We start from the raw sequence: 17,969 nt of genomic DNA, 5'->3' as shown, positions 1-17,969 counted from the left end.
TGGTGGCAACCATTATTGTTACAATCTGAGGCATTGTCACGTGCGATGCCTCAACATTCCTGGTCCATATTGATAACTTCCTTATTGACAGGCAATTGGGATATGAAAATGATGAGGAAGAAGCATTGTCAACTCTCAAGTGTGGCCCTGTCGGGCCACCTATCTAGGCCTGCTCGGTAGCAATGTCTAACAATTACACATCTGGCTGTCTAGGCAATTTCCGGCTAACGCCAATTTCCGGAATCCCTCCAGTGCGTCCTTCTTCTGCATCAGCGTGTCGTAAGCAGTGGACGTCTGCTGCTTGTGATACGCTGAGTACCCAGACAACACCTTGCCTGCCATGATTTCGGCGATGGGGACAGTATGGTCCATCTAGAGGGCCTGCAGGTATTGGTCCGACTGAGGAGGCACAGGTTGGTAATTTGATATCTAAGCAAAGAGGCGGCATTCTGTATTATGTAACCAGCCTGATCTTAGCTGTACGTCGAAATAAGAATACGGTTTACCGACCTGGTTCACGGCAATCTGTGCATATCGCGCAATAATATTAGGGTTTTGACAAAGAAGGTTTGTTGGGTTGTGAACGCCTTGTGAACGAAGGTTAACCTATGAGAAGAATCCCGAACGGATTCACGAAGCTGATGTTCTTTACTCACTTCTACACTAACAGCATCCCGTTTCCGTACCAACGACTTTCATCCCTCCTTAACCGCTCTTGTTTTTCCAGGTATGCTGCGTAAGCAGCAGCCTCCTTCTTCTGGTGATAAGAAGAGTGCGCAGAAGAGATTTTACCAGCCAGGATGTCCTCCTGGGTGACCGAGGGATCCTCCTCGACAGGCTGGTGGGTTGCGGAGCCGTAACCGCCGTAGGCCTTGAGTTTCTCGAGATTCTCGGACTTCTGCATGAACGCGAAGGTAAAAGAACGAGTCCAAGGGGCATCGGCATCCAGCATCTCCGATACATCGTTACCCTGCGACTCATGGTGCTCAATGTACTGCTTGAGCAGCACGAAAATCTCCCGGTCAGAACGGATCTGACACTTGCTGCTGCGGCGGAAATAGAGGATGTTGAGCACGGACTCGGCGCTCAGGTACTTGGTGTCATGACACTCGTCGAACGAGTGTCCCTTCGTGTTGCACATGGGGCAACCATCGATGTCACAACCAGCGAGAGTGGGGGTCACAAAATCGCCGAGGGTATGTCCGCGCTCGCCGCAGTTGGCGCAGACCCAGTTGCGTTGACGAGGGATTTCAATGGCGCGGTCCATGGACGACGGCATGCTGGGATCAGTCCCAGCCTCAGCAGCTGCAGTGGCCTGGCCATCGTTGGCACCGGAAGCATCCTCCTCCACAACAACGGGAATTCCATTGGCCTGGACCTCAATGGGCTGATCGCGATGATCGCCGACCATAGTGTCGTCCAAGGTCTTGGTGTAGAGATCGACCTGATCTCCAGTAGGTGGCCCACTCCGGGAGTGGGGATGCAGCCAGCCCTTCGGAGCATCACCCTCGAATGGGAACTTCTCGTTCTCATCCTTGACAACGAGGTGGTACATGGTGCGGTCGATGCGCCAATTGTACCAATCGGTGCTGACGTCGTTGGTGCGTTCCTTGTTGATCAAGCACGATCGGGACCACTTCATGAGGGTCATCTTTGACAATCGCGACGGCGTTGTCCATGACCTCTTTATAGAGGGCGTAGTGTTGGAGATTCGGTTCGTGAGTCTCAAGAAGGGCGCGGACGGAAGATCTTCTGGCCTGCGCATCGGGCGAAAGCTCGTCGGTCTGGGAAATGTAGAGGCTCATTTTGCCGATGGTGTGATGTGGTTATTGTCTATAGTATCGAGACAAGGATTACTATAGAGTATAAGGTAGATGCTAGCAGGCGATGTGTTAGTCATTGGTGAAGAAGAATGGGAATAAAGGCCTTCTTACCTGGGATGGTCCAATCCTGTTGATGTGCGACATGCAAATTTGGATTGGGTTGCAGCATGAAGAAAAGAGAGGAAGGAAGGGTGGTCAAGGTGGTGCTGGGCTTTGAGGCACCTACTTATAGGGAATTATTCACAGTGAATGCAGGCCAGGTGGGGCAAATTGAATGCATGCCGGGTACAGAACTACATGGAAACAGAACTGCACGGAAGTCAGGCAGAAACAGAAAGAAGGGCGGGATGTCTGTGGCCATTCACTGATCCAGGAGATGGGTAATTTGCTAACACAGGCCAGTCACCTATCAACTACGAGGTTTCTACCTATAAAGCCGCTTCACACATGGCTGAGTTTATGGTTTGGCATGGAGCAATCTGCAAGGCTGTAACTGAAATAAGCGAAATGGTGCAGTAGAGAATCCTCCCTCTTATGGGAATATGTACTACATGATACGAAGTAATAGCTGCTACATGAGACTGTTTGCAACTGCATCAAAACGCACGAGGCAATCGTTTGACATGAAATCGCGTTGGTATTTGAGAGTTGGCTTAGTGCTCTCAAAATGATGCCTCATAGTAGCAATATTTTTTGCATTCCTCTCACCAGCTCAAAATTGGAATAGGAAACTATATAATACATGTTTGAGCCACGAGATAACAGTACATGCAAGCAACGCCATGAGTCAGTGTATCTAGCTGAGTGGACTCAATCAAGCGACAACTGGAACCTATTAAGTGTCTATGACACAAGTCCTGTTGGAAAGACCAATGCTAGAATTGAAGAGCTCATCCCTGTTGGAGGATTCGTAGATCTGATTTGAACCGTGCAGCATAGGTCCTGACTTATGTGAGATGGACGTGGGAAACCTCTGCCTGTTAAAGTGGAACCCCGCCTATACAGTTGTGCCTAACCAATAGGGAGTTACCATCATTAGCCCCGACTTTTTCTCTTCCACCCTCTTTCACCTCCACGCAGATGGCTTCATCTTTAAAACACGTATACACTCAGACAGATTACTGGGCACTGATATCAGTGCCCACGGTTTCAAATCTATATACAGCAAAACCCTTCCCTCGTCTCCCTTTGCTGCATCTTTAGCTACTTCCGCATTTTCCTCTCAAGAGACGCGACACCGACGAAAGCTAGTTACCGTAATAACATACCTGCTGCCGTCAACGAGGCCATGGCAGACGGTCAAATTAACCACGGCGGACTGCGTGCGAGTGTCCACAACACACCCAACGTAGCCACCACTTTCGGTAATAATCGTCGATCGCGCTCAGCAGCTGCGACCAGCTTGCGATGTGGTAACCACCACCACGGCCAGATTCGCCATGAGCATCGCAACTCGTACAATTTTAGAAACACTGGGGCATGATCGAGATTCTTTCGATCCTCCCACGGGTCCCGTTTACAGCGCTAACGATAAACCTGCCATCAGTCCGTCCCAAGTTCCTACCAACCGTCCTGCTCACGCCGCTGCTCATGGCGCCATCCACGGTTGGCTCAATGCCCTCCCCAGCAGCTTCGTTGACGTGCCCGCCGAGACGGACACAGCCAACCAGTACGAATACAGTAATCAGTTACTGGCGCTGATCAGACACTCGCGCAAGATTGTCCCATTGGGCAACCTTTTCACCCTGGACTCGAAGCTCCAGGACGTCCCCTGGGACAACATGAAGATGCAGATGCTTTCCAATCTTGATCATTTGCCTCCACTTATTATGGCCCTCCAAGCAATAAGCATGCCATTACTAGACACAATGACATTCTATGTAACGTTTTATTTATCATGCCGATTAAAAGGTACTGGAGATGCTTGGATTTATTTGCGTTGCTAGTAACTGTTGGACCGAAGCACTTCCCCATTAGCCTTATTATTCCCAAAACGGTCGTGGGTGGCTGGTGGGGTCTACTGTGTCACCACTGATTAAGGATTATCTGCATTGAATGAAATCAGTGATGGGAATTACTATTCAATTTTACTAGTACTATGATTCTAGTTCCTATAGTGATTGTTTCTCGAGTTGGTTCCTGGTAAAAGTGGAACCCCACCTATAGAAGTGCCCGCAACCAACAGATCACTCCTATAGAAAGTGCCTACCTACAGCCCCACTTCTTCACATATTTATTTCCTCTTTCCACCTTCATCCAGGTCTGGATCTGCAGAAACCCAAACGCATCTTTGGGATTACCTGAACATCTTCAAGAATCATCAATTCGAACTTCGACTTGTTCACCCAACACATTCCCCCATCTCACCCGCGATCATTCCTGCATCCCCATCTACTATCGGAATTGTTCAACTGCAAGGATGTCGCAAGACATTCGCAAGACCGAGGCCGCCCAGGCTGATGGTGGTGCATTGTATGGTGGATTGAATCAGAGTGTCCACGGCACTCAAAACAAACCCATTGCGCGCCCTGCCGCCCAGTCCGCAGGCTTCTACGCCAACCGCCGTACCAAAAGTGCCGTCAACTTCTCTGCCGCCCGTGGTTCTGTCAACGCACCGCTCAATGGTTCGGCCAATAACTCCACCAGCGGCCGTGTCAGCGGTCGTGTCAACCATCATTCCCGCGGTCATCGTCATCCGACTACAACCCCCAACGCCATTCCCTATGGCTCTGTCAATAATTCCGCCCGCAGCCCTGTCAACGGCTTCGCCAACAATCACACCAACAAGCCCGCCAACAAGCCCGCCAACGGTCATGCCAAAAAGGCTGCCAAGAATCATACCAAAAGGCCGCCAATAGCCAATCCGACGACTTCAATGGCTATACAAACACCAACGAATCGTCTCAAGTAGCCCCGGGTAGAGCGCCTCGCCCTCGCAAATACCACCATCATAAGAGACAAACTCACCGCAATAAGATGGGCAGTGCTCGTGCCAATCCTATCCATGTCAACAACAATGACCAAGAGCAGGTTATTGAGGCTGGCCCTGCAAATGTGGCCATGGCCAAGCATGTGGAGTCGAAGAAGCATGAGGAGTTGAAGCAACATGACGACACGAAGAAGGATTGCCTTGACCAATCCCAGACTCAGGCCAGAGGCACTCAGAAGATCAAGAACATGGGAAGCTTCTTTACCCTTGACCTGCACACCCGTGATCACCTCTGGGATTCCATGAAGCTAAAGCTGCCCAAGTACGAGGGCTGTGAGAGCTGGGTCCTCCCCTTCCCCGCTCACCTGAACTTCACACAGCTCGTGATCGCTCGCTGCAATGATGCCAGAGAGCTTCTGGACTCCCGACTTGTCCGCATCGTGTTCCGTATCCACGTTGACGTGAACGGCAAGGAGATCGGCCACGACATCCTGTTGACGCCCTGTAGCTGCTTCATTGCCCCGACGGACTTGCGCCTCCACGGTGCCCTGATGGACGCCTGGTGGAAGCTCTGTCGCTGGGAGGCCAGACTCGCGGCTGGCGAGCAGGTCAAGCTTCTCGACCATCTCAAGCACGAGCTCCAGATTGAGGTCCAGCAGAAGCGTGGTCGTACTCTTTAGACGTTTCTGGAAGCTGGATCATCATGTACACTAGGATCCTTTGGAGTTGGGCGCGAATTATACCCTACATAAAACCTATCGGATGAGTCGTACATGACTTATGCGTGGCTTCTGAGCACTCCTCACTAACAACTCTACTCAATGCTATGGTCAGCCTCACTGATGGAGGACAGTTGGCGGCTTTGATTCAGCTATTGCTGCAAGGTGGTGGATTGGCAAGCACACACATAGATGTTGTGCAGATCAATAAAGATATGAAAACCCATTATAATGTGAATGACACCCTCAGCATGCATTGAAGTAGTAAAACGACGCGAGCTGAATCGCTCGAAAAGTACAATACCTAAGGATGTTTGCAGATAACAAGACGTCACCAAATACGGGGCCACTGCAAATCGTTGATACTATCTCTAGTGACTGTTCATGGATAATAATAAAAGTTCTTTTTTCCTCTTACTGAGGTCATCTCGAAATCCAAGTTGTTTCTTCAAACCTCCTAGGTCCCGTAAATGGCAAACTCTGATTAGACACTGGGGGTCTTTTCGTTCCATTATTTGATGATCTCGTCCAGGGTCTGGTCCAGTTTGCTCAGGCCCGGGGCAGCGTCGTTGTTTTTGCTGTCAGCTATGTCGCTCGACAGGTACCGACGGAGAATAAAAGGCCGTTCTTAACAGCTTTGGACAAATAAAAGATGGCGAAAAGGAAGGGGGATCGTAGGATGGTTGTCGATTTCTTTTTGTCAAGAGCGGATAGCTGCGGTCCACAGTTTCATGGGCTTGGTACTCATTACCTGTGGCAAATGCGGACACTGGACGGCATCCTGTCGAAGCTCGTAGCGTAGTATGAAGGCGTGCCCGAGATCGACGTGTTGCTTCATTGGAGCTTGAACAGGGGCGCCGTCTCAATTTCGACGGCGCGCACTGCGGAGTGGTTCCAGGCATGCTTTCATGCCCTAAACCTCCGGCTCTCTGAGGAGATGGGGCATTTCACCACGATCGGTACGTGGCACCATCTCAGGGTTTATTTCGATCAGGATTTCAACCCATACGGTCAGTCTTTTGGTCTAAAACATTGACCGTCAGCTTCACATACACAATATCATTTCATATGTCTAGTGTAACCGTGTGAGCATTTGTTCATTTTCTACAATTTAATCCCATTCCAGTATCGAATAATCCATACAAGTCGGGTCAACTTCTCAAGGAAACCCCCAAAGAATAGGGTGGAAAGAAGCTATAACCTTGAAATGTTTGGTGAAACGCGTATCATTGGGGCCATTTCAGAATCAATCTATCGGAACTGACGAGCGTCTAATGACTGCGCCGCAATGCTGATGTTTCTAACGTAGGTAAGTGGAGGGGCATACGTGCACCTATTACAATGTGTGGTATCATCCTTAGGCACGTCCTTGCTCTCATTTTTCCTGCTCTGTGGTCTGCGAATTCCACACACCCGACCAATCTCACACAACTACATCCCGCAGCTCGTGAATTCAATCCAATCAACAACCATTTGCTTCCTTTCATCTCTCCTCTCGAATCCCATTTCTGCTGTGATCTGACGTTGAGAAGAACTTGCAGTCAGTCATAGGATCACCGTCTACACGCCACATTCCCTTCGACCAGTGCCCAATAACGAAAATGCCAAGCGACAGCATCAACAGTACATTCGACCACCTCAGCATCGCCGAATTTCCCAATGGCCTTGCCAGAAGAGGATCAAACCACGACCATGATTTTGGCAGCCAAGGCAACGGCTACGACCAAGACGCCCATTCGCCTCTGAGAATTCCTCGCGGCATTCCGTCTAGTTTCCAGAATGAGGGAACTAGACAGACGCGTTCTCGCAACGCACAGTCGCAACTCACTCCACATTACCATCCCGACGATGATTATCGGGACCAGTACATCAAGAAAGATGGCCTCGCACCGAATCCTATCGAGACGATCCGAGACGATCCGAACAACCATCAGATGACCAACAATCTCCAGATCGATAGTCAGCGCCAGAGTACCATGAACAACCAACCTCAGCCCCGCAAGCCGTCCAAGACCAAAGTCCTGGGAAACTTCTACCTACTCGATGTTGATTCTCGCGACAAGCTCTGGGACTCACTGCTACTTGGTACGCCCAAGTACGATGACTGTGAGAGCTGGGTCATCCTATTCCCGACTAGCATCATCCACTGCTTCGGGGAGCTCGTTATTTCCGGCTACGGCGAGGCTAAGAAATATCTTGACGACCGGTACGTCGGCCTTGTCCTTCGCCGCCAGCTGGACGACCAGAACCGAACCCAGGGGAAGGAGCTCGTGCTCACACCGGCATATCCGTCGATAGACCTCCACGACTTGCGCTTCCGAAACGCCATGTTGGACGCATGGTGGAAGCTGACGTGTTGGGTTGCACAGCTCAAGAAGGGCAATCAGGTTAACCTGCTCGGGTTTCTCAAGGACGAGGCGGAGGAGGAGCTCCGTCAGAAACAAGCCAGGGTCGGAGTGGTGGAGGATTCTGCCCTTCTGCCCTTTTATTACAATCTGGGTCTGCATCAGAAGGAGGGATCGAGACGATAATGTTGGGGCAGCGTAGAGTGGACGGATTTTGGACGGCACCGACATTTTGAGGATCTTTATAGCTGCTTCTTGTCAAGTGGAATACGACACCAGCAATGACCTACTTGATTCGGCTTTCACTAGGCAAGATGAATCGAGTTGTCACTGCGATACGATGGGTCAAGCATGATAATTTATGGTATGTAAGGTAGTAAGATCAGCAAAGGATACCACATTCGCTGTTGAACGATAATAAACCTATGCTAGCCATGCCGTTGCCAAGTATGTGAAACAGTCGAGCATCATGATCTGGATTAGCCTGATGAAGCAGGCATATCTGGGCCTATTGATCGGCCAGTATCTCTAAACAAACAAGCGTCTAATGGCTGTGCCGCAATTCTGAGATCCTCAACGGGAATGGCTGGGTATAGGCGCACCTATCAAATTGCACGGCATGCTTGGCCTTGTGAGGGTGATCGGTCTGCTAGGCTACTTGGCACCCTTTGCCAAGTCCAAATCTTACGTCGTGTGCCGCTCGTGCCGCATGTAAGCCACGGTCTTTTGGCCACCAAAATGCATATTAAGTACCCTTGAATCCCCAGGTCAGTCTGAATGAATCTCGCATTGGTGACACTAGCCCGATATGACGTCCTACTTCAACCCGCGGCGGATTGTCGCTGCCTCCGCTATTCTAGGAGCGATCTCGCAGGATATATTCAGCCATGCAGCTACGACAACTACTTCGACCACTGGAACCGCCTCCGTGACCTTGGCAGCACCGTCATCTTCCTCCTCAATAGAGGCACCCTACTTGGAGGCCGAATTCATCTTTCCCCGCAATGAGACTTACAAGGAATCCGCCGTCTTCCCCGTCACGTTCGCGTTCCGGGGCCTGGACGCCGTGCGCAAAATAGGCAGATTCACCATCCAATGGAGCATCATGCCCTACACCAACGGCGTCACCCCAGGGGGGCATCTCACACGACCGCGGCTACTTCGACGACATCCCGGAGGAAGGCGACGCCTGGATCGCCGTCGCCAACACCAACGTCACGGATTGGCTACTAAACGAGGCCCACCGGGACTACGGGGAGCGCTACACGATGGCCTGGGACCTCGACTTCCCGACCTCAGAAATAGCGACGACGGGCCCTGCGAGCGGTCGTACTTCATCGACCGCCGCATCATGTTCACCATCCACTCGAATTTCCAGATCCGAATGGGGCGAGGGGCCGGCTACGGCGACGAGGTCGGCATCGACGCCGTGGTCCCGGCCGACGAGTGCCCCGTCTTCAGCACCGCCGTCGAGTTCTGGCCGAACGCGACCGTGCCCGAGTGTCCCGCCTTTATGGAGGAGTGGAGGACGGGCAGGCAGGGCGACCCCTGCGGAGTCCGAGTCGACCAGGACGTCGCCAGCAGCATCCAGAGCAGGGCGTCGAGCATGGCCACGGCGTCCTGGCTAGCTACGCAGCCGCCGCCGACGACGACCTCGACATCGTCCAACTTTGTAGCTTTGCCAACGGCGCCCGCAGGATCTGCCTTTGTTGCGGTTTTCCTGATTACGTATTTGACTTTTGGGCTGTAGTAATAGGGATTCTATTTTCGTGTTGAGCTATCCTTTCAAAGAGTGCGTAGATAATGAGTGCGTAATATATGCTAGCTAGCGGGCTAGTGACACTGGGACAAAGCAAGTCGACTGAGCGGTTAGCGGAAGAGCTAGCTAAAATACGGCCACGCGCAAATAAGGGTTACCCTGTAGCTACCCTGAAGCCAAACTCTGAAGGAACTAAATCGCCGCCGCCACAGCTAGGGCGACGACGAGGCCAGGCTTGTTATATCGTAAGGAAACGCCATGAGTTTTATTGCCTCACCGGGGTACTCTTTAGAGACAGGATCCGGACTTGTTATCTCTGGTACCTAAAACAACTGGACTGGTCCATATCCTTTAAACTTCGGTATCGGTAAAGTGGACAAACGGTTCCAAACCGATAAGGAACAAGTGACCACCTGGAATTCCCAGAGGTGAAGAATTGTAATCTACAAATTGAATACATGCGTGCGCCCCACCTAGTAACAAGTACTTAAGAGTACCTGCAAATCGTTTGAACAGATAAAAACGACCGTTCCGGAACCATCTTCTCGCACAATTTGTGAGCCGCATAATCGGGACTGAGTAGCTATGATGCTATGATGTACTGCTATCAGTCGCAAAAGAGACTATTGGTTATGTCTTTGCCATGACTGCTCGACCCTTTTGCTCTTGTCGTCCCTTCTCGTGTGCAAGTCTTTTCTTTCTGCTGGCCTGCCCAGCATGAATCGTAAGTAAAAGGAAAGAAAAAAGGAAGAAAAAAAAAGAAGTGAAACAACAACCTCATCCACCACCCCAAGAAAAGCCCGAGAAAAGAGCAAAAAATTGGCTAAAAAGAAAGAAAAAGAGAGAAAAAAGGAACAAGTCGCAAAGGAGACAAATGCACTTATGAGGCTGACCATGACTTTCACATGCCTGGTTGACCATTTGCTCTTGCCCACTCCCCACTCAACTAGGAATATATGTAGGAAATACAGATGTTAGGTATACTTCTCATTGTGTCGCTTATAGTGAGTGCGTTGAAAGAGTCTATTGTCATGCACTCAAGTTATCTCAGCACATGCAAGCTGGTCACCGCATGGCTGTACTCACTAATCAGCACGCGGCAACCCGACCCAAGATTCGAACCCTCGACCGCCTTCGTGTCACCAATTATCGCATTTACATCGCCGAGGCACATTCCAATTTGACCAAGCTGCCGAGCCAAGACATGATTTTAGTAAATCCTCAAATTATCTCTGTGCTTAGTTCCCACCACACTGTACTACAAACAAATCAATCCTCCGCAGTCAAAGCCCTTTGACTACCGGCTAGCCAAGCTGTCAGTTGCGGGGGCTGGAAGTCGCGGATGTCGCAAGTCGCGGGGCGTGATAAAATGGCGCCTTGAGCCCCTATTTTGATCGACCGTCGGAGATAAAACAAGTAGGGAGCGACTAGCCAAAGCTTAACATACTAGTGCACCGTTTCAATTACATAATACCCGTCTTCTTGCAGTGGGTAAACGTCCCAAAAACAGCTCATGGGACTTTTGTGTACCGGTAGTTGCAGCACCCGAAATGCGACGATGCATACTTATACTTCATGACAATTATGCTATGCGGATATAAGGTAGCATAAAGTGCATTGGCCTGCATAACCCCCAGACTGGCCGGAGTCTATTGCAGGTATCCGCGGCTGGGCTTGCAGCCGGTGACGACTGTTATGTGCAGAAAACCTCTAAATGCTCATTTGAACCCAGAAAGGACCCAAACGCAAAACCCCAAATTCCTGTACATGACCCATGATGATCACATGTAGACTCGCCCGTGAATCTTCACCGCGAGCTCCGACTCTGATCATCATCGGCAGATCCATTGGACAACCAGCTGGTCCGGATAGGCATTCGCTTCTTCTCTTCATCGCGAAAGCCCGTCGCGACATGCTTGGTTGGACAGAGAATGCACTTTGCTCAGATATATAAAGGCCAGGGCGGTCGGTTCTTTGAGGCGGGGTATTGTACCACGCAAACAAACAGACCCTGTGATACCAACATCCATTCAAGTGTTCTTTTTATCCGAGCCTTTCAACATGTGTGGTATCTGTGTCATCGTCTCTCTACGACGCCAGGCCCCCAGCAATGCCAATGGTGATCGTCCTCAAGAGGACAACAAGGAAGAGAGACTGGCAAAGAGCCTCGAGCTCATCGCGCACCGAGGCCCAGACGCCAGAGGTATTTGGGTTGATCCCACCTCCACCGTTGGTAAGTTGAAACTTTGAAAGCCGAATTTTCATCTCATATTTATGTAGGTACTCGCTAACCTCATACCTGGCTAGCTCTCGGACATTGCCGCCTGTCCATCATCGATCTCTCGCCCAGCGGTGACCAGCCCCTGCACGACGATGCAGGCCACATCCACGCCGTGATCAACGGCGAGATCTACGACCACGAGCGCCTCCGCGCCGAGTGCGTCGCGGCGGGCTACACCTTCAAGGGCAACAGTGACTCCGAGACTGCAGTGGCCCTGTACCAACGGTACGGGGCGCCCACCTTCCTGGAGCACTGCCGCGGCGAGTTCTCCATGGTCATCTACGACGACCGCACTGGCGAGATCTTTGCGGTCCGCGATCGGTTCGGTATCAAGCCGCTGTACTGGACCATAAAAGGTGGTGAGATGTTCTTCGCCTCGGAGATGAAGGCGTTCTTGCCTCTGGGCTGGAAGCCGGAGTGGGATACGGATGCCATCGCTTTGAGGACGTCGAACGTGGGAACATCAACCATCTTCAAGGGTGTCCAACGAGTGAGTCTCACTGTATCGAACCATCAGTGTAAACGATTGCTTATTTGCCCACTCGCAGGTCGAGCCTGGCCAGTATATGACAGTAGCTAGGGACGGCTCGATTGCACACAAGAAGTACTGGGACCTGGACTACTGTGACAAGGTATGCAAAACAGGGCATTGTCGAAGTGTCCGATGAGCTGATCAAGACTACCTAGAGGACCGTGGACCATCGTTCCCCGGAAGAAATGGTCAGCCTTGTCCGGGAGGAGCTCGTCAACGCCATCCGCCTGCGGCTCCGTGCCGATGTTCCCGTCGGGGTCTACCTGTCCGGAGGCCTGGATTCGTCTATGGTTGCTGGCATCATCAAACACCTCATCGATACGGAGGGCGCCACCATGGGAAGCCAAGAGCGAAACGAGCGCATTACTACTTTGACCATTGAGTTCGACAGCAAGGACAAAGATTCAGTCTACAACGAATCGGGTGAGTACCTTTATATTGTCCGACGAAGGGTAATCTCGGAGAACACGAAACTAACTTGTCTGCCGCAGCGATTGCCAGCAGAACAGCAAAGTGGCTGGGTGTACGCGAAGTGACGGTCAACGCGAACGAGAAGCTCTTAGCAGAGCAGTTCGAAACAGCCATCTGGTTTGGCGAGTAAGTGCCACGATTCCCAGTGTACCATTTGCGCCCGGGCTGCTTTGTGCTGACGAGGGAAGCCAGACAAGAGGTCCATCAGCTGAGCTTTGTCGCGAAAATCGAACTATCCAAGCGTGCCCGTGAGAGCGGAGTCAAGGTTATCTTGACCGGCGAGGGCGCCGATGAGAACTTTGCTGGGTATGCATTCGGACAGCCAGTCCCATTACTATTCTAAGGTTGTGGCTCACTGACCTTAACTACAGATACCCTTGGTACCTACCGGACCTCTTACTAGAGCCGGACTCCTCCCGCCCCGAGGGACCGTTGAACCAAGACCCCAAACTGCTGGCTGAGCTGCGTGACAAGGCCTGGACGCAGTTTCGCGATCTGTGGGGAGACTTGTACGAGCCCGAACTCGGCACGCTCGAGAGCCAGATCAGCCCCGAGACCCAGCGACGTATGAACCACCTCCGGGCGCCGCTGGCCTTCGACTTCGAAACCGGGCAAAAGGTCCTGGCGCCTGCTCTCCGAGCCAAATACAACATCAACGACCGCCTGCAAGCGATTCTGGGCACCTTTGACGAAGAGGTTCAAGCCAAGATCCAGAACAAGTGGCACCCCTCAACTCCAGTCTCTACATCGGCGCCAAGGACCTCCTCGCCAACACCATCATCCCCCTGAACGCGGACCGCACCGAAATGGCGAACAGCCTCGAAGGCCGCCCGCCGATCCTAGACCACAAGCTAGCCGAGCTCGTGTCGGGCCTCCCGCCCTCCGCCAAACTGGCCTACTTCCCCGCCGGTGCCGGCCTCGCGTCCGGCCGGAGCACCTTCAAGCCGTCCGCGGCCGACGCCGCGCAGGCGCGGTTCCGCGAGAAGTGGGTGCTGCGCGAGGCGGCGCGCCCTTTGTCACCGAGGAGATCTACGCGCGGCCCAAGCACGGGTTCACGGCGCCGACGCGGTACGCGGCGGGCGGGCCGATGCATGCGCTGTTTTCGAGGTTGTTGGCGCGGGACCGGGTCGAGGCGCTCGGGTTCTTGGACGCGGACGTGGTGGAGCGGGCGATGGGGCAAGCGTTTGGGGAGGAGGGGCGGGCGGCGGAGTTTGCTGGTTGTGTGTTGGCGGCGAGTTATGTGAGTATTGGGGAGCAGTTTGGGGTAGCTAAGGCGTTGTTGGTTTGATAGATTAGATCCTACAGCGTTGTATAAAGCTACTGTCTCTTTGCTTGTCTATTTTGAAGAGGTTTCTTGTACTGGGCCCGGGCGCTTCGGCGAAGGCACTTTCGCCCACAGCCTCCGCAACGTGCTCACCGAAAACCATGAGGACGGCGCTGGAGATCAATCGGCATGCCTACATGCTCTCGAGCTTTACTGGGGACGCACGACGTCCGTCGGGGTGGCTGGAGTCGGATGGGGAAACTGGGATATGGCTGTCGAGGTCATCGGAAGGGAGTTGAGGAGGACGCAGGGGTACGCAGAGGTTGGGTACAGCTCCATTTGTTGCGAACATTGCTATCACATTGCTATCAGTTACTAGGGACTGAATTATACGCATTGGGCACAGTCTCGGCCCTTATGGTTTGGTGGTAATGATGCAGTTGTAACAATCGATCTAGTTCAGGTTAATTTTGGGACGATACTTAGTGATAAAGACCTACTCAACAAATCGCGGGCTTTCCAGTTACATGAGGTCAGTCATGACAGAGTGTACCTTTGCCGTGATGTTTACGGCTGTTGGACGAATACAGCAAACCCAGGTCAAAGCTCTATATGGCTGGGACCCGGGAGGATGAGGGGCTGGTCCTTCCGGAACACATTGCCAGCCTGTATTCCATACTGCATATCGCCGAACGAACCCGATCCGCCCAGGGATTCGCCCCCGAGAAGCCGATGCCGCCAGCCGGGAGGTTTGGCAAGTTCCCCGAGCCACCTCCAGCACCCGTTCCCCCTCCGCCCGGTCCCGTCGGCGGCGGCGGCGGCGGCGGCGGATTCCCATCCTCGTACCCATGGCCCACATCGTCGGGAGATCGCTTCTTTTGCATCTGTCTACGTCTGTATGAGAGCATCTGGACGTTGGGATATTGCTCGGAAGGCCCGGTAGATCTCTTCCTGTGAGTACGCAACTGCTTGGGCGTATGATTGGCCTCTAGTAAGTTGCGCAGTGGACCTGGCCGTCAACCCGGAATCTGGTATCTGATTGTACTGTCTGGCGAACTGGTTGCAAAGGTAGACATAAGGGTCGTTAAGAACCCCGGGGAAACCCTTATCGTCAAAAGGCCAACGGGGCCTGTCCCAAAGCTGGGGAGCTCGCGCGACAAGCCTTGCAGGAGTAGATTCTTCCCTGGACCCGGGACCAGGTAGACCAGAGTCGCTGAACAGGAGGGGATCGGGTAAGGAAATGTTGCCGGTATTGTTTGTCGAACCAAGGCCCGCAGCAGATCCGAAGACAGCAGCCTCGATGGGTAGGCTTTTTCCGAAAGCTGCCAGCAGTGCCAGCAAGGCAACCGCAACTGCCCAGATCTGTGATGGAGAAGGTTAGTTACAATGTCTCTACCGTGAATGAGATGCAGACCTACCGACATGGTATTTTCTTGATGCCACCGGACGATGATTCCCGTTGGCGCTAGCAAGGTTCTCTTTGATGAGTGATCGAGACCGTCTGTCGACAAACTCGCTATTGGTTTGATTATGCTGAAGATAGAGGGCAAAGGCAGTATCACCAAATAAGGCGGAGAGTAGGAGAAAGAGAAAGTCATTAAAGGGGAGGCTGAAGGACGCATCTAAATAGGTCGAGCCAGGGTGGCTTCTATTGAATGCAGTGAAAATGCATTCAAGACATTTGACGTTAGTGAATGTAGGCCAAGTAGAACCAAGTGCATTGTGATACTATATCGCCTGCCCTGATTCTTAGTCGCCAAACAGCTTCATCTTCTTGAATGCCAGGTCATGCATGGCGTCAGGTTATTTCGAATGGGACAACTTTTACCGAAATGTACCAGGTCTTTGGTGTTGGGGCTGCTTTAACGTATCAAGTTTCGTTTCATCAATAATTACATCACGTCAAGTTGACTACCAAATGACTACAAGGGCGGTCGAGCGTGGCAGAATCCCAATGAGTGGTCAACCTACCGACATAAAAAAGCCAACCCACCCACTCTGATCTGTGACTACAAGCTTTCGCCTTACCATGTTCATAACATAACGTACCTGATTCTTTATGCACATGAACCAACAACCCGGAAGTTAAAGCTTCATTTAATCTCGGGGTGTTGACCTATCTCCATCGACACCAATTTTCTACTACTCGCATCGTGCCCTTCTCCCATCAATGCGGAAAACATAGCTGCCGATTTCCCCTTTCTCTTGTGCTTTCAGTTGGCTATTTTGGTTACTTGTCATCATACTTTCACAACATCCTACGGCACACTCTTAACATACAGCCTCGATTGCGCCCTACGTTATTTATACTGCACCTACTCCTTATTCCACAACTACCCCAAGATACGGTCTAAAACAAAGATGAAGGAACGTTTGCCGAACGATCCGATTGTTGGTGATCTGTATTCTGCAAGAATCACCCGTTTCGATGACCTTCTGCCTCTTTGAGCCACTCTGCATTCCTGGCCATTGACACAGAGTTTATCTTTGCAATCCGGGGCGGCCAGTATTGTGGTAGGGTCCTTCACCAAGTCGGCATTGCATATGCCACTGGCCTAAGCTTGTCTACTTCCACTGGCAATAAATTCGATAGGCCAACGATCAAAGACTTTGCTCAGCGCAACCAGGTTACTGCCAGTGCAATAAACATCACTTTGACGGCCGAAGACCAACAAGTCGTCCGGGATTCCCATCATGGAAAGATCCCATTTCGCAAAACCGCGGAGTTTTTGCGAAGAGCAGGCATGTCGAATGGAGAAATTAGACGATCGTATCAAATCACAAGTACTCTTACACAAGCAAGACGCTTTACGATTGGGCAAAGACCTGGTTTTGGTTCTATTTTCCCATGGAGCAGAATGTACATATCTTTCTAGATACTTCCCCAGCATTGCACCGGAATTCAGGACATGGCTGGATGTGCAACAACTCGCCAAGGCCAACACGTTTCGGAGCCAACCGCCTGCCTTAAAAACTTGTCTGACATTATGCGGATATCACTGGATGGATTTATCTTGTGGTACCTCTAGAGTCACAGGCGAGGACCACGAAGGAAAGGAGCGTCATGCTAATGCACACAATGCTGACATCAACGCTTGTATGACTATTGCGTTACTCGAGCGTATTCTAGATCCCCAACACAGAGAGCGTTTAGCACAGAAACAGGCTATGCAGGCTATCGTTCATTCATCTGAGACGCCTCCCCCCGAGAACCCTTTGCCGCTACTTTTGAGCCCGCAAACCTACAACGGCTTCCAGAACGTTTGAGTAAAGCTTGGAAAGCTGCACGATATTTCTGGGCCCTTGAGCCCACGTCATTGGGCGTAAAACATAAAGCTGACGGTGGCTGGGTGGCCTTTCGCTCGGAGGAGGATCTCGCTCGATTCGTGGAGAGATACAACAATGCACTGGTCGGATGCGAAACACTGAAGGTACTCAGGGTCGATCGGAAGGGTCCCAAATTCAGAGCTCAAGAGGAAATGCGACAGAGACAGATGGAGGAAACACGACAGAAACGAGAGTCTAAAAGAGAGATGATTGGGGAAATTGGTGCAATGGGCATCACTGATTTATTTGGGAGTGAGGAATGACCATTTCTCTAGATTAGTCGCTCATCATTTGATACGCTTGAATAAATCATGTTCATTCAAAATAGATGAGCGTGCAATATCCGTCGAAAGGTCAATAATCATACTCCTTCCAAACTGCGCCGGAAGCATGTCTCTCTGGTTGTCGTCTTCCGGATAAGCCTTGGCTGTCTCGGCTCTAGGCGTATCTGCTCTTGTACTTTTGGCCCATGGCGTGAATTTTTGAAACCCATTGTAGGAGCCCATATTAACCAACTAG

At 51.6% G+C, this 17,969-nt stretch overlaps 8 protein-coding genes across 8 annotated transcripts; 7 read left to right on the top strand and 1 right to left on the bottom strand.

The window, feature by feature from the left end:
* Nucleotides 1–658: 658 nt before the first annotated feature.
* On the bottom strand, nucleotides 659–1,651 carry PG997_001493 (uncharacterized protein; the record flags this gene model as incomplete). The annotated part of the gene is made up of 1 exon (XM_066805808.1): nucleotides 659–1,651. The coding sequence occupies one exon, from the start codon at nucleotides 1,649–1,651 to the stop codon at nucleotides 659–661; it is 993 nt and encodes a 330-aa protein (XP_066675581.1).
* A 1,611-nt stretch (nucleotides 1,652–3,262) lies between these two features.
* On the top strand, nucleotides 3,263–3,940 carry PG997_001492 (uncharacterized protein; the record flags this gene model as incomplete). The annotated part of the gene is made up of 2 exons (XM_066805807.1): nucleotides 3,263–3,703; nucleotides 3,932–3,940. The coding sequence occupies 2 exons, from the start codon at nucleotides 3,263–3,265 to the stop codon at nucleotides 3,938–3,940; spliced, it is 450 nt and encodes a 149-aa protein (XP_066675580.1).
* Nucleotides 3,941–4,242: 302 nt separating this feature from the next.
* On the top strand, nucleotides 4,243–4,734 carry PG997_001491 (uncharacterized protein; the record flags this gene model as incomplete). Its single annotated transcript, XM_066805806.1, has 1 exon — nucleotides 4,243–4,734. The coding sequence occupies one exon, from the start codon at nucleotides 4,243–4,245 to the stop codon at nucleotides 4,732–4,734; it is 492 nt and encodes a 163-aa protein (XP_066675579.1).
* A 65-nt stretch (nucleotides 4,735–4,799) lies between these two features.
* On the top strand, nucleotides 4,800–5,432 carry PG997_001490 (uncharacterized protein; the record flags this gene model as incomplete). Its single annotated transcript, XM_066805805.1, has 1 exon — nucleotides 4,800–5,432. The coding sequence occupies one exon, from the start codon at nucleotides 4,800–4,802 to the stop codon at nucleotides 5,430–5,432; it is 633 nt and encodes a 210-aa protein (XP_066675578.1).
* A 1,640-nt stretch (nucleotides 5,433–7,072) lies between these two features.
* On the top strand, nucleotides 7,073–8,002 carry PG997_001489 (uncharacterized protein; the record flags this gene model as incomplete). Its single annotated transcript, XM_066805804.1, has 1 exon — nucleotides 7,073–8,002. The coding sequence occupies one exon, from the start codon at nucleotides 7,073–7,075 to the stop codon at nucleotides 8,000–8,002; it is 930 nt and encodes a 309-aa protein (XP_066675577.1).
* A 622-nt stretch (nucleotides 8,003–8,624) lies between these two features.
* PG997_001488 (glycoside hydrolase family 35 protein) lies at nucleotides 8,625–9,566 on the top strand (the record flags this gene model as incomplete). Its single annotated transcript, XM_066805803.1, has 1 exon — nucleotides 8,625–9,566. The coding sequence occupies one exon, from the start codon at nucleotides 8,625–8,627 to the stop codon at nucleotides 9,564–9,566; it is 942 nt and encodes a 313-aa protein (XP_066675576.1).
* Nucleotides 9,567–11,636: 2,070 nt separating this feature from the next.
* Nucleotides 11,637–15,080, top strand: PG997_001487 (Amidase chyE; the record flags this gene model as incomplete). The annotated part of the gene is made up of 10 exons (XM_066805802.1): nucleotides 11,637–11,808; nucleotides 11,883–12,346; nucleotides 12,405–12,488; nucleotides 12,544–12,811; nucleotides 12,880–12,985; nucleotides 13,052–13,165; nucleotides 13,231–13,578; nucleotides 13,599–13,848; nucleotides 13,884–14,099; nucleotides 14,835–15,080. The coding sequence occupies 10 exons, from the start codon at nucleotides 11,637–11,639 to the stop codon at nucleotides 15,078–15,080; spliced, it is 2,268 nt and encodes a 755-aa protein (XP_066675575.1).
* A 1,737-nt stretch (nucleotides 15,081–16,817) lies between these two features.
* PG997_001486 (uncharacterized protein) lies at nucleotides 16,818–17,390 on the top strand (the record flags this gene model as incomplete). Its single annotated transcript, XM_066805801.1, has 1 exon — nucleotides 16,818–17,390. One exon carries the CDS (start codon nucleotides 16,818–16,820, stop codon nucleotides 17,388–17,390), a length of 573 nt encoding a protein of 190 aa, XP_066675574.1.
* Between the last annotated feature and the right edge of the window lie 579 nt (nucleotides 17,391–17,969).

This window comes from Apiospora hydei (assembly GCF_038363865.1).
Source record: "Apiospora hydei strain CBS 114990 chromosome Unknown utg000002l_segment0_segment0, whole genome shotgun sequence".
Classification (NCBI taxonomy): domain Eukaryota; kingdom Fungi; phylum Ascomycota; class Sordariomycetes; order Amphisphaeriales; family Apiosporaceae; genus Apiospora; species Apiospora hydei.
Note: the sequence above shows the minus strand (reverse complement) of the source record. Positions and strands in the feature narration are given on the sequence as shown.